We start from the raw sequence: 14,122 nt of genomic DNA on the forward strand, positions 1-14,122 counted from the left end.
ATAATCATAAACCTGTAATAATTCAACTGCAGCCTAAGCGCTTTTGCATTGCCATATTTCAGTTGGAGGCTTTGTGGGGCAGGTCTGTCCTGGCTTTGCAGGAAAAGGGCTTCGCCAGGTGATCTTGCTTCCCAGGGGCTCCGGATTTTCCGAGGCTGCCTCTGCCCCGGCGAGGCGGGGACGTCCCGGCGACTACGCCACGGCCGGGCTCCCACCTCTGGGGTTTCTCAGGAAGGCGGGGATGGGAGGAGAGGGTATTTGTCATTACGCTTCTGCGATAAAGCATGCCCCCTTGTTCCCCAAAAATAAAAAAATTAAGAAAAAAAATTAATGTCCCCTATGGAAAAGTAAAATAATTATTATTTTTAAAGGGAAAGAAAAGAACTTTGTCTTGCTTTTCGCTTTTTCACCTGGGCACTCAAAGGATATTAAAAGTCGAAGAGAAAAAAAAAGAACGCTTCCACCCGTGGTTCCACTGGGGCTCGAACCCAGGACCTTCTGCGTGTAAAGCAGACGTGATAACCACTACACTATGGAACCTTCGCGGTAGACCCGTGGCATCATTAGCTTATTCATAGTCTCACATCAGAAACCACGCCTCTGCTGAAACCCCTCCCCATCTCGGTAGCTCCACCCCCCGCCGCGGCTCCGCCCCGCTTGTAAGATAGGGTGTTCGCGGCCGAGTCCGGCGCTCCGGTTGCGGCGTTTGGGCAGTTCGGGCAGCCTGCCCGCCACATTCGTCGCCTCTGTGACCAGGGCGAGGCCAGGGCTGGGATTACTCTCCTGAGAGCCGCCCCGCTAATCACCCGTCCCAAACTTTGTCTCAGCTGCGACGTCGGCGGGACCGCCCAGCGGGCGGAAGCGGACCAGGCTGCGGGCCCGGCAGCTTCTGGCAGCTTCCCTCAGCTCAGGAGGGACGCGTGCTCTCCCCGTTTCCCCCTGGGCGCGCTGAGTCGCTTCCGGCAGCACTGGGGACCTTGAGTCCGGAGCAGGGCGGACGGGAGCATCACTTGGAACCAAAGCTTCCGGCAGCACGCGGTTTGGGGGTGGGCTGGGGGTCATTGTCATAGCGGCGTGTATGTTGCCAGGGCTGGAAGAGACCCCTGGTTAGTGGGCCTCTTCCCCGAGGATGTAGGCTCCTAATGCTCCTCTGACATTGTCACAGGATTCCTCCTCTCCCGAACCCCGGACACCCCCCCACCCTCCGCGCCCACATGGGCCGAGAGGCGCAGGGCTTTTGTTTGCTCCTATTTGGCTGGGCTGGGGTGGGGGTGGAAGGGGCGGTGTAGATAGGACACCCCTTTAAGGCTGAGGGTGATGAAGCAGGACCAGCTACAAGATTTGAGGGGCCCAGTGCAAAATGAACATGCCGGGTGTCCTGTTCATGAGTTACTAAGAATTCCCAAAGGGTGACAGCAGAGCATTGAACCCAGCGCAGGTCCCTGCGACTGCACAGGTCATGGCCCATGAACTTGTGCTTGTGCTTCCAGGACTGCGGGCCTGAGAAGGTGCTGTAACCAAACGCTGCTATTACGAAGGGCTCCTGTATGGTCTCGCTTCTTGGTTTTCATCGTCAGTGCCGTTTGCCCTTCCCAGTGCTTTTGGAAGGATCTTCCTCACCGTCCTAGGGTTGCTCACCATCCTCGGACTTGAAAACCTAAGTTAAAACCATGGGGGCGGGGGGTGGATCTTTAAGTGCTACGTTGAACATGGCTGAAGGCTGCGGCTGTCCCCCCCATCCCCCAACCCGTGTCTTTCCCTGCAGCTGGCAGAATGATGGAGAAATGGTACTGCTTGTTTGAAAGCAACCCCTTCAGCCAATTCCTGTCTTCCTGGGAAGACCCCTGGAAGAAACAGGTGGGTGGAAGGCGCGCTAGTCCGGGGAGAGGGGCATAATCTGGATTCTGGTCCTACCTTGGTTACTCATTAGCAGTGTACCCTCGGGCCACCTCCCAAGCCTCAGTGTCCTCCTTTGTGAGATGCATGGGTTGGGTTAGACGCCCCCACTCCCCCTCTGAGTCTCACTGTTAAGGCTGCTTTCCCCGTGGGAAAACGGAGGCAGGAGGCAGTTACGGCCACGGAAGTTTTTTCCCAGGAATAGAAGGAGGCCTGCAGCTAGTGCTTGGGTTCTCCCGTGCCAGGTTTCCCGTGTCCTAGTTAGCTCCCTGTGATATTCCTCATGGGGCCCGGTGCAGAATGCCTTTTTGCGGATCCCTGTCGAGAGGCCTCTTGAGCGCTTGATGCAGACGACCGTGAGTGGGTAGGACGCTGGGTTCATGAAAGCTCCATTTTCCTGCCAGTCAGCGAACCATGACTCCCAGGATGCCCGAGAAAAGGCTGCCACGAATTGGGCCTGAAACCGCACTCAGAGTTGTGTTTCGGTTTCTCTGTAGGGCATGGTTTGCTGACCCTCCGGCTTTCTGTCTGCCCTCGTTCTAAAGGGAGTGCAGGCTTTGGCCAAGTTCCCACACTTACATCACAGAGAGAAGAAGCTGGTTCACCTCTGGTGCATGCCACGTCGGTTTCTGCCCCTTGGGAGGAACTCTTGTTCCTTTTTTCCATTCTATAGAATCTTTTTTAAAAACATTCTTTAATGCTTATTTATTTTCGAGGGAGAGAGAGACAGCGTGAGTGGGGATGGGGGGCAGAGAGAGAGAGGGAGACACAGAATCCGAAGCAGGCTCCAGGCTCTGAGCGGTCAGCGCCGAGCCCGATGCGGGGCTCGGACTCACGAACTGCGAGATCATGACCTGAGCTGAGGTCGGAGGCTCAACCGACTGAGCCACCCAGGCGCCCCTTCTTTTTTCTATTCTGATGAGGAGGGAGGCTTTTGTTCCACTCCTCCGCTGCCCTTACAAGTGTAGTCACGATCCCTGTTGTTAGTAAAGCACAAGATGGTTTACAAGGCACTTTTGCAGACATTCCCGTGAGGCAGCCATGGTAAGTATTACCATCTCTGCTTTTCAGCTGAAGAAGTTGAAGCCGACGAGTTTGAAGGCCTTGCTTGAGACCATTCTGCCAGTGAGTAGCAGGGCCGGGCTTATACTCAGTCTTATGATACCAAAGTGATTTACGGGACCCATGTCCGCGTGAAGGCTATGTGTTGTTCCCGGAGGAGTGCCGTTGCTCTCTGGTAATATTTCATGTGTATGCAGGGAGGAAATGGATCCCTTTTATTCTTTCTTTTGTCATGTTAAAATGAAATCCTGGAGGCACATGGCGGGGCTCAGTGAGTTAGGCATCCGACTCTTGGTTTTGGCTTAGGTCATGATTTCATGGTTCATGAGTTCAAGCCTTGCATCGGGCTCCCCACTGACAGTGTGGGGATTCTCTCTCTCCCTCTCTCTCTGCCCTTCCCCTGCTCGGTCTCTCTCTTTCTCTCTCTCTTTGTCAAAATTAAAAAATAAACATACATACATATATACGTACATACATAAAGAAATAAAGAAATAAAATGAAATCCTCGAAAGCAGGCACCAAAAGCCTGCCGGAAACAACTGTTGATGGCTTTGACCTTGAAACTGTCCCCATCATGGAGATCCCTTCAGTTGGCCACAGTTTTGCCGGGCACTTCAGGCAGTTCAGTGAGATGTGTGAGGCCTCTCACCCCGCCGGGGATGCCCATAAGCATCCGAGCAACTGTAAGGCAACTACCTCAACAAACTAGTAAACAAGGACAGACTTTTGACTCTTGCCATCTCTCAGATGTTTAGGTGGCTTCCCCAGGGTCTGGCTTCACTGAGGGAAAGCAGCTCAAGCAAAGAAACTACCTCCCCGAACCCTGACCTCACGTAGGAAGCTCAATTTATCCGATTTCATTTAGAAACGGTTATGCTTGGTCTTTCAGGAGCGTGCTCAGTATTTACTGAGAAAAATAAGTCACTGCCCAAGTTTTACTGAGAAAATAAGTCCCTACCTTAGCAGGTCAGAGCTTACCTTCTTGTCCCCCTTTTGCAGCTCGTGTTCAAAACATTTGCAATTAGCCCGCTGGAATGGGTGTTTGATATCTGTTGCCCTTTTTGCCCACCTACCTTTTCGTAGTCCTCGGTACCCCTCTGTCCTCTTCCCTAGCTCAAACTCTGTGGTCACTTTTACCACTCGTTTGCCCTCGTCTTGCTTGTACTTGTTGGCAAGACCACCGTCTTTGAAATCCAGCTCTCTCCCGACTCTGCCCGTTTGTGGTCCCAAGAAGAACACGTATTCAGGCCAACTGGTTTCACTCTCTAGATTCTTGACCACTTACCTCAAGCGAACCCTTAATGTAGCACAGAATCGTGTCTGTTTCCCCCGTCCATTCATTCTCCACCTCTCCTAAAGGGCAGTTTCGTACCTTCTCTCCCTCAACTGCCTGTGTCTCCTCCTCCAGCCTCACTTGCCGCTGATGAACGTGCTGCTTTTTTCAGTGAAGAGATGGAAGCCATCAGAAGAGAACAGTGGGTACTTGTGGATTCTAGACCAGGGCCCCTCCTGTGGATCAGGGCTTCTCAACCATAGCTGTGTTCACATTTGGGCCCGAGTAACTCTTTGTCGCGGGGGTTGTCCTGTGCACCGTAGGATGTTTCGTAGCATCCCTGGCCTCTACCCACCCGATGTCCACGGCACCCCTCTCCTGACTTGTAACAACCCAAAATGTCCCCTGGTGGGGGTGAAGTCTTGGGGGCCATTTGGCAACGTCGGTGGACACTTTTGGTTGTCATAACTTGGGTGCAGGGGTTGGGGATAGGACTGGCACCCGGTGGGGAGAGACCAGGGATGCTGTGAAATATGCGGCAATGCTCAGAACGGCAACTACAATGAACAGTGACCCAGTCCCGAAATGTCAGGAGTGCTATGGTTGAGAGATCCTGCCCTCGATGGACTGGTTGCGTACCCACCCGAGTCCAGCCCTCCGCCTGCTCTGGCCTCCTCTCTCCTACATCATCATCCACCTTCTCTGTTACATCGTTCCGACGGACATACAAACATGCTGGGACTTCTCCCGTCATTACAATACCTTAATCCCATTTCTGCCTCTAGCTACTTCTGTTTTGTTGCTCTCCTTTACAGCTGACCTCTTAGATGTGTCTGTAGACACTCTCTCCGATTCGTCTCCTTTCGGAAGCACCTTCCCTTCCTGGCTTTTAGGGTACGGCCCTCTCCTGATTTTTGTTTCCTACCCTACTGGTTGCCCCTTCTCAGTGGCCTTTGCACTTCGACATCTCTATTCATTCTCACCACCTCGCTGACCTCATTCAATTGAAAGGCTTGCAACACCACCAACAACCTAGATGATTTTCAAATTTATACCCCTAGTCAAAACTTTCCTCCCAAATTCCGAATCTACCTACTCAACATGTCCATTTAGATGCCTAAGAGGCATATCAGACCTATCGTATCTGTAGCTAAACCTTTAAATCTGCTCCCGTCTTCCTCACCTTGCCACTTATTTAGGCCTAAAGCGTAGAATCACACTTGACTCTCCTTTTTCTCATTCCCCAGATCTAAGCTTACTAGCAAACCCTTTTGGTTTCACCTTCAAGATCTATGTAGAATATGCTTCATCACTTTCTGTACCTCCTCTGCTACCACACTGGTCAAGGCCATCGTCACATTTTGCCTGGATCATTGCCAAAAACCTCATCTCCTGGCCTCCCAGCTTCTGCCCTTTTCCCCCTACAGACTGTTCTCTACACGGTAGTTTAAAAGGAGTGATCCTTTTAAAATCTAAGTAGGGGCACCTGGGTGGCTCCGTCGGTTGAGCGTTGAACTTCGGCTCAGGTCATGGTCTCGCAGTTTGTAGGTTCGAGCCCCATGTTGGGTTCTGTGCTGACAGCTCAGAGCCTGGAGCCTGTTTCGGAATCCGTGTCTCCCTCTCTCTCTGCCTGTCCCCCGCTCATGCTCTGTCTCTGTGTGTGTGTCTCTCTCTCTCTCTCTCAAAAATAAATACACATTAAAATAAATAAATAAATAAAATCAAGTTGGACCTTGTCACTCCTCTGCTCAAAACCTCCAATATTTCCTCACCATAACTAGAGTGAAAGCCGGGGCCTGCAAGGCCCCACATGATCTGACCACCCATCCATTACCTCTCTGATGATATATCCTGTCACTTTGCCTTTTCTTTTACTGTACTCCAGCCACACTTGCCTGCTTGGGCTGGGCTTCCTCTGCCTCAGGGCCTTTTTTTTTTTTTTTTTTTAATGTTTGTTTATTTTTGAGACAGAGACAGAGCGTGAGCAGGGGAGAGGCAGAAAGCGAGGGAGACACAGAATCCGAAACAGGCTCTAGGCTCTGAGCTGTCAGCCCAGAGCCCGACGTGGGGCTCAAACCCACAAAATGTGAGATCATGACCCGGGCAGAAGTCGGATGCTTAACCGACTGAGCCACCCAGGAGCCCCTGCCTCAGGGCCTTTGAACCCACTGTTCTCTCAGCTTTGAATGCTCTTTCCCTCTGCCATCCCATTGTTAACTCTCTCACCTTGCTCAGGTATTTGCCCAAATATCTTCTCAGCGAGGCCTTTCCTGACTGCCCTGTTTAGAATTAACTCTTTTCCTCTCTCCTTCACACTGGAAACTCAGTATCCCCCTTTCCCGCTTTATTTTTCTTTGCTACGCTTATCGCCATCTCATTTCCCAGATATTTACTTATTTGCTTTATTTGCTTGTCCCCCACCATCTGCTAGAATGAAAATTCCACGAAGGCCTAGATCTGGTTCTCTTCACTGGTATGTTCCACAGAGCCTATGTGGTACCCAATGCATAGTAAGTGTCCAATAAATATGTCCTGAATGAATCTGTTCAGGGCTGGGGAGGACTCAAGCCAAGTCAGTTGCTCCCAATCAGAGCTAATCCTGGGGCCTTTGCATACGCTCGTGCAAGAGACATTTCCTAGTTCACCCTTGACTTGAACATGAGATAATCCAGAGGCTGGAGGTTCTGCCGCCCCTCCTCTGTTGCGTTGCCTCTTAGCGTGCATAGCAGAGCCCTCTTGTCCACAGTACTCACTGCTCTTGCCCATGTGCGAGGTTTACGCCGTTTCCCCAGGGATGGGCTCGACGGAGTGCCTTGCTTTGGCCGGTTGAATGTGGGCACAAGTGAGGTGTATCACTTGCAAGTAAAAGTGTGAAGAGCCAGCTTGTGATTTGCTACTTCAGTGTTTCCCCTTTGCTGTGGGAGCGGCAACGCTGAGAGGGAGGTTGGCCTGAGAGAGAGAGAAGACCCCACGAGATGGAACCACAGCCAGCCTGCACTGGCCATGGCATAGGACTGAAAAATAAACCTTGAGTGTGAGCCGCTAAGATTCGGGGGTCGATTGTTACCAAAGCGTAACATCACCTAAGTGGATTCAATACTCCTGCTACTTTAAAAAGAAAATGAGTTTATTAAAGGATATTTGGTAGCTCGCAGGATCCCCAAGAAGGCCCTGGAGACTCCAAAGCCAGGAATGCTGTCTTTTTTTTTTTTTTTAAGAGAGCACGTGGAAGGGGGGGAGGGGGAGAAGGGTGAGGGGCAGAGAGCGAGAATCCTAAGCGGATTGACGCTGGGTATGGAGCACAACACAGGGCTCAGTCCCATGACCCTGGGATCATGACCTGAGCCGAAATCAAGAGTCAGATGCTCATCGAACCGAGCTACCCAGGCGCCCTGCCAGGAATAGTGTCTTGACCTCACCGTGGGGCCGCACCGGCAAAGACACCCACTGCTGCCCCACGGAGTACACTCGAGCCAGTGACGGGACACCAAGTCTCTGAAAACTGGCCCCCTGAGCCACTAATGTTGTCACAAGACGGCTTTCGCAACCCCTTGCCTCCTCGCGTTGCCCTCGTAGCTGAGGTCTCTGGCAGAGGCTGGAAAAGCGACTTTCTTGTTTCTCCTTTGAGGAGGTGGGAGTGGAGTCAAAGGTGGCGAATGGAGAAGTTGGTGGGTGACCACAAAGCACGAGAGACATCTGCTGCCTGCTGAAGCCTGACAGTGGGGCCAAGAGCAAGGGATTAGAGCTGAGAAAGAGACCGACTGGGTGCTGTCCTGTAAAGCCTCGACCAAGCCGTGCCTTAAGTACACCTGTTGACTCTTCAGTTGTTTGAAGAATGCATTCCTGGTTTTGTTTAGGCCAGCCGGATTTGGGTTTACTAGTACTTGCAGTGGAAGGCGTCCTGAAGGACTCCCCGTGTTGCAGTCCCTTGATACAAGTTGTCTATTATCACATGGCTGCAACACGTCTAGGAGCACAGTGTTGGGTAGTGTGGGAGTTCTTTTGTTTTGTTTTGTTATTTAAAGTGTATGACATGGCCTGGTCTCAAGGAGTTCGAAGAACATTAATTTACCCCAAGGACTGATTTGTTCCCAGCTGTTAATGGAGGATAATGGTTTGATGTGGTTTTCCTAGCTCGGGATTTTATTGGATTTTAATAGACCCTGTCTCTTCTCTCTTAAAGAAGATACTCAAAAGAGGAGAAGGAAAGGGGGGGCGGGCGGGACGATGTGCAAAAGCCTTTCGAACAGTAAAGATGGTCTCGTGTGGTATTCCTCTCAACAGCAGCTATCTCTAGTCTCCCAAATCACCCACTGTCACAACCGGTGAGCTTAAATTTGATAGAGATGGCCACCCAGGAGAGAAACAGATCAGCTCAAAATACTTTGTCTCTACCTCCCTCGTTTATGTCTTGAGATGCCACTCGTTTCTAAAGTCACTCCCCTGGGACTTTGTAACCGAGCACAGAACCATTTGGCCACTCCCCAGTCCTACAGAACCCCACTTGAAAGGAAATGTCTGATAGCGGCATCTAGCCAGCACCAATTGGTGATGGAAATGACGTTGGCTACACTCCCTCTACTTGCCCACCACTTACTGTCTCCTTTAGATTTGCAAGGAGATTCAACAGTGCACACAATGGGACTTGCCTCTAAGTTGTTCCTCATCGTCTGGCAGGAAGATTTCAAGAGTGATGCCGGTGTTAAACAGAAATTATATTATGGGTTTTTAATTAGTGATTTTAAATATTTGCGATATGGGGGGGGGGGGGATAAAATTAGAGTATAGTCTGAGAGCTGATGTAATAATAAAACCCAAACCAATTAGTAGGTTGTTTAACTCAGTTAGAGGCTGTCTGCAGGCTAGCAGCTTTCCTGTGCTAAATCCTGTTGAAATGCAGTGGCTTCTATTTTGTGCAGAACGAGCATGCTGCCATGACAACTGTCTGTGAATATTACTTCAATATTAGTCATAGGTTTCCAGTTTCAGCCTCTGGGTCCAGCGTTCATTCTAAAACCCAGATGCACATCTGTTCTTAAAGGAGTTCTCCTAGACATGTTTACAAAAGACAAAAGTAAGATACTGTCAACCGGCCGAGTTTTTCTTTTGGAAAAGAAATATGAGTGAATTTACACAATTGCAAATTGTAGATTTCGTCGCTGTTCTTTTCTTTTGGAAAGACTGTTTGGCTATGAATTTACATTGTGTTTGACCATAGGTTTGATTAACTAGATGTCCTAGGCAAGAGTTTGGAAAGGTTCTTTTAGGTCTGTAACCCTTAGGTTACCTTATTCTTTTTCTCCACCCCCTCCCCCCCCCACCATTTAATAGTGTCAGAAGGAATCTCGTGGTGGCAAGTGATAGAGGACTGAATCCAAACCGAGTTAGCAAAACCGGTCTCCAATGAATCTGCCTTGAAAGTTCCACAGGTAACATTTCATGCGGAGATTTACAATGGAGGGCTCCCCCTATGTTTCCCTGCCCTTCTCTGGTCGCCCTTTTCCAGATAACGCTTGTGCCCCTCTCACCGGCTCTTGTCATGGTGACAGCCTTGCTCAGAGCACCGCAGTCTTAAGCTACAGGCCCAGCCAAACACTCCGTCTTGCCAAGAAAAGGGGCTGTGCTCGCCGCCTTGGGCCCGAGTTATGGGCTCGTCCCTTGACAATCACTGGTGTTTGGGAAGTGGGCTCCCGCTCATTTGCTTAAGCCAGTCAGGGCCTATACTTAGAGTAGGGGGCGCCGTCAATCCCATGCAAGCCGCAGAGCTGAGAATAGGCAGAGGCTGATTTCAAAAAGGAAAATTGGGGTACTGTTACAAGGAAGCAAGGGGAATACTTACTAGCCATCTGGTTAAGGAACAGAATGCTGAGCAAATAATAATAATAATAATAATAATAATAATAATAATAATAAACAGCAGCTAGCACTTACTGAATACTAATGATGAGCTAGGTACTACTCAAACTGCTTTATAGGTATACTGGTTAGAGAATGTGTTTGGCTGCATGTAAGAAGGCAAATGAAACAGCAAGGACTTGACCCAGAGGGGTTGTTTTCTATCCCATGTCCTATGAAGTTAGGCAAGAAGCAACTTCACGGTATCATCCGTGTCTCGGGCTCATCTTTGAGCCCTTCTGCATTATCATTCCCAGCATGGGGCTCCCTTCTTAATGCTCACAGGATGCTGCTCCTTCCTCCAGACGCCATGTCCGGGTTCCAGGCGGAGTGGGGGAAGGGCAAAGAGGAGAGGGCTCACGCTAGCCGAGTCTTGTCTTTTTTTTAATCGGGAAAATAGCTTCTCTGGGGGCCTCAGCCAGGAGATTTCTGCTTATATCTTGGCCAGAGCTGTGTCACATGACCACCCCTAACTGCAAGGGGACCTAGCCAATCAAATTTTGTGGGCTAAGCCCGTTGCCACCTAGAACAAACTTGAGATTTTATTGGTAAGGAAGAAAGGGAGGATGGATATGGGTTAGGTAGCTAACTAGGCTGCCATGGTCTATATGAAATCATTTATTCCTTACTTTAACGAAGTGTGGTGGTACTATCACTCTCCCAGTTTTCTTTTTTTTTTTTTTTTTTTTTAACGTTTTTGTTTTTGAGACAGAGAGAGACAGAGCATGAACGGGGGAGGGGCAGAGAGAGAGGGAGACACAGAATCAGAAGCAGGCTCCAGGCTCTGAGCCATCAGCCCAGAGCCCGACGCGGGGCTTGAACTCACGGACCGTGAGATCGTGACCTGAGCTGAAGTAGGACGCTTAACCGACTGAGCCACCCAGACGCCCCACTATCCCAGTTTTCTAAGAAACAGGCACAGAGAGGTCGTGTAATTGTCCCAAGTTCACACACAGCTGTTAAGTGGCAGAGCTGATATTTCTATGAAATAACAAGAACTGACTCCTGGTTCCCTTTCCTAATCCTTTTACTCTTCCATGCATGGAAGACTTCATTTTTACTTTTTAAAAAATGGCAATAATTTGCTCTAGGCCCTATATTAATTTCACAACCTTCTCAGGGAAAACAATCCATAGAAATCTTGGATCTCTCACCAACTTGTTTTTCATAGTGTCCTTTTCACATAGCCATGCCGGTGGGAACATGACATATTAGCAGGAATTGTATTTGGTAGTAAGAAACACACCTAAAAGGGAGGTATTGGGGGGGAAAATTTTTTCTATGCCCCTCAAAGTTCTTCCTGCTGGTCTAAGAATTGAATTGACATGAAACAGACTAACAGGAGAAAATAACAACATGCAGAAAATCCACATGAGATCCCAAAGACAGGCACGATAGGGTATATGATATATGTCATCCTGAACCAAGGAGAAGGGGGTAAGCGGTCTGGGAATTCGAAGGGAAGGAGAAACAATTCACAGGAAGATGAAAAAGAAAAAAATGTTGGTAAACCAATGTTGGCTGGCCGCTCAGAAGCAATGGGACATAGAGAGGCGTTTGATCAAACGGGTCTTGCTAGGTTCCTTCACGTCTACCATACCTAGTTCATATCATGCTATAGTTACTATGGCAATAGCTCTCTTCCTGGAGCAGGTCCTCTATCTAAATTCTTTTCTGCAGTTAGAGGGAAGGCCGAAGTTGCTTCCTGCATCTTTTTGGGCCTTGATTGTTCTTAGCTGGAAATCTGCATGCCAAAGTGACACGCTTTGGGGTGGCCTGCCTTTGGCCTCTGCAAAGGTTACTTTCATCTCATGTGATGCAAAATCCAGAGCTGCATTCACGAATGAAAGTGTACCTGTTAAAGTACAAGGGCCATGACACATATAGAAATTTCCTGTCCTGAGTTACATCAGGTCAGTTTATATGACATTTCCTTAAAACTGCTTTGTAAAGTGGACTTCTCACTAAGTAAGAATAACAATCCGCCTCACTTGGGTCAGTCAGTGAAATTTCACATTACTGGCACCTCAGTTTGCTTCTAATTTTTATTTTCCTCATTCTTTCCAAGTATTTGAAATCTTTAGCTTATGGCATTGTTTTATTTGTATATCACAATTTTTTTGGTTGTGGTTTTGGTAATAACCACTGAATTGACCATAAGAAGCATGAGAACATGGTAGGATGTAGTTTGACTTTAAAAGTTATGAAAGACTGGGGCGCCTGGGTGGCTCCGTCGGTTAAGCCTCTGACTTTGGCTCAGGTCATGATCTCATGGTTCGTGGGTTTGAGCCCTGAGTCAGGCTCTGTGCTGACGGCTCGGAGCCTGGAGCCTGCTTTGGACTCTGTGTCTCCCTCTCTCTCTGCCCCTCCCCTGCTCATGCTCTGTGTCTGTCTCTCTCTCTCAAAAATAAATATTAAAAAAAAAAGTTTTGAAAGAGTGGATTGAAAAAGAAATAGAGATTTAAACAAACAAAAATCATACTGTGTTGTAGAACAGTGCCACTCAACATATGCTTCTCTATCACTTGGGAGCTTATTAGAAACACAGATTCGTGAGCCCCACTCCAGATCTGTTGAATCAGAACCTCTAGGGGCTGGGCCCAGGAACCTGTGTTTTAACAAGAATCCCAGGTGGTTTATAAGCACATTAAAGTTTGAGAAGCACTGTCTAAGGGTTTTCTGTAGATGAGACTCACAGATCTTGTACTCTTTGGAATATTGGTGAAAATACTAACTTCAGGTTTGGTAAACTTAAGACCTACCTATATTAAACTCTAGATTCTCCTTTGAAAGTTCCCAAATCATAGACTTCAGTTATTTAGTCCAGGTCACTAGTCTTAAGTGTATGCCTGACTTCTTCCCCCTATCAACACCTTTACCTCATTAATCAGTATTTGTCTTTCAGATGTCAGTTCAAAGCTTACTTTCTCTGATAAGCATTTGCTTGACCTCCTGACTCACTCTCATGATGCATGTACTTCTCCTTTGCAATTTCACATTTATTTTTATGATTATTTAATTAATGTTTACTTCCCCCACTAGGCTATCAACTTCACGAGGGAAGGGACTTGCCAGTTCTGTTAACTGATATATCCCTAGGGTTTAGAACAGTGCCTGGCACACCAGAGGTGCTCAACAAATGTTTGTTGAATGAGTCTACGAATGACCAAGACAAGAATAAGTGCTCTTAACTTTCAACAATAGCCAAATGATGGAAAGAGCCTAAATGTCCATCAACTGATGAATGGATAAAGGAATTGTGGTTTATATGCACAATGGAATACTACGTGGCAATGAGAAGGAATGAAATCTGGCCTTTTGTAGCAACGTGGATGGAACTGGAGAGTGTGATGCTAAGTGAAATAAGTCCTACAGAGAAAGACAGAGACCGTATGTTTTCACTCTTATGTGGATCCTGAGAAACTTGACAGAAGACCATGGGGGAGGGGAAGGAAACAAAAAGTTAGAGAGGGAGGGAGGCAAACCATAAGAGACTCCTAAAAACAGAATAAACTGAGGGTTGAGGGGGTGGGAGGGAGGGAAAAGTGGGTGATGGGCATGGAGGAGGGCACCCGTCGGGATGAGCACTGGGTGTTGTATGGAAACCAATTTGACAAGAAATTTCATATTTTAAAAAATAAGTAAATAAAATAAAAAAGATTTTCAATATTAAAAAAAAAAGAAGAAGTACTCTTAAAGACAATTCCCTAAAAACTTTTCTAAAGGCTTCACAATGAGCACTTGGTCATCTCAGGCAATAGTAGCAAGGGTTTTTTTTACATTTTTTTAAATGTTTATTTATTTTTGAGAGAGACAGAGACAGAATGCGAGTGGGTTAGGGGCAGAGAGCGAAGGGGACACAGAATCGGAAGCAGGCTCCAGGCTCCGAGCTGTCAGCACAGAGCCCCATGTGGGGCTCGAACTCACGGGCCGTGAGATCATGACCTGAGCCGAAGTCGGACGCTCAACCAGCTAAGCCACCCAGACGCCCCAGTA

At 48.3% G+C, this 14,122-nt stretch overlaps 1 protein-coding gene and 1 non-coding gene across 2 annotated transcripts in view; both read right to left on the reverse strand.

The window, feature by feature from the left end:
- The window catches only part of RS1 (retinoschisin 1), a 28,954-nt gene extending 23,371 nt beyond the window's left edge, over positions 1-5,583 (reverse strand). Inside the window, exon 1 of the mRNA XM_053201962.1 lies at positions 5,554-5,583. Coding sequence (XP_053057937.1) covers positions 5,554-5,583 — 30 coding nt within the window. The remainder of the gene's footprint in view (positions 1-5,553) is intronic.
- Positions 468-540, reverse strand: TRNAV-UAC (transfer RNA valine (anticodon UAC)). Its single transcript has one exon. It is a non-coding gene; the product is annotated as a tRNA-Val (tRNA).
- Positions 5,584-14,122: the final 8,539 nt, after the last annotated feature.

Source organism: Acinonyx jubatus, chromosome X (assembly GCF_027475565.1).
Source record: "Acinonyx jubatus isolate Ajub_Pintada_27869175 chromosome X, VMU_Ajub_asm_v1.0, whole genome shotgun sequence".
Taxonomy (NCBI): Eukaryota; Metazoa; Chordata; class Mammalia; order Carnivora; family Felidae; genus Acinonyx; species Acinonyx jubatus.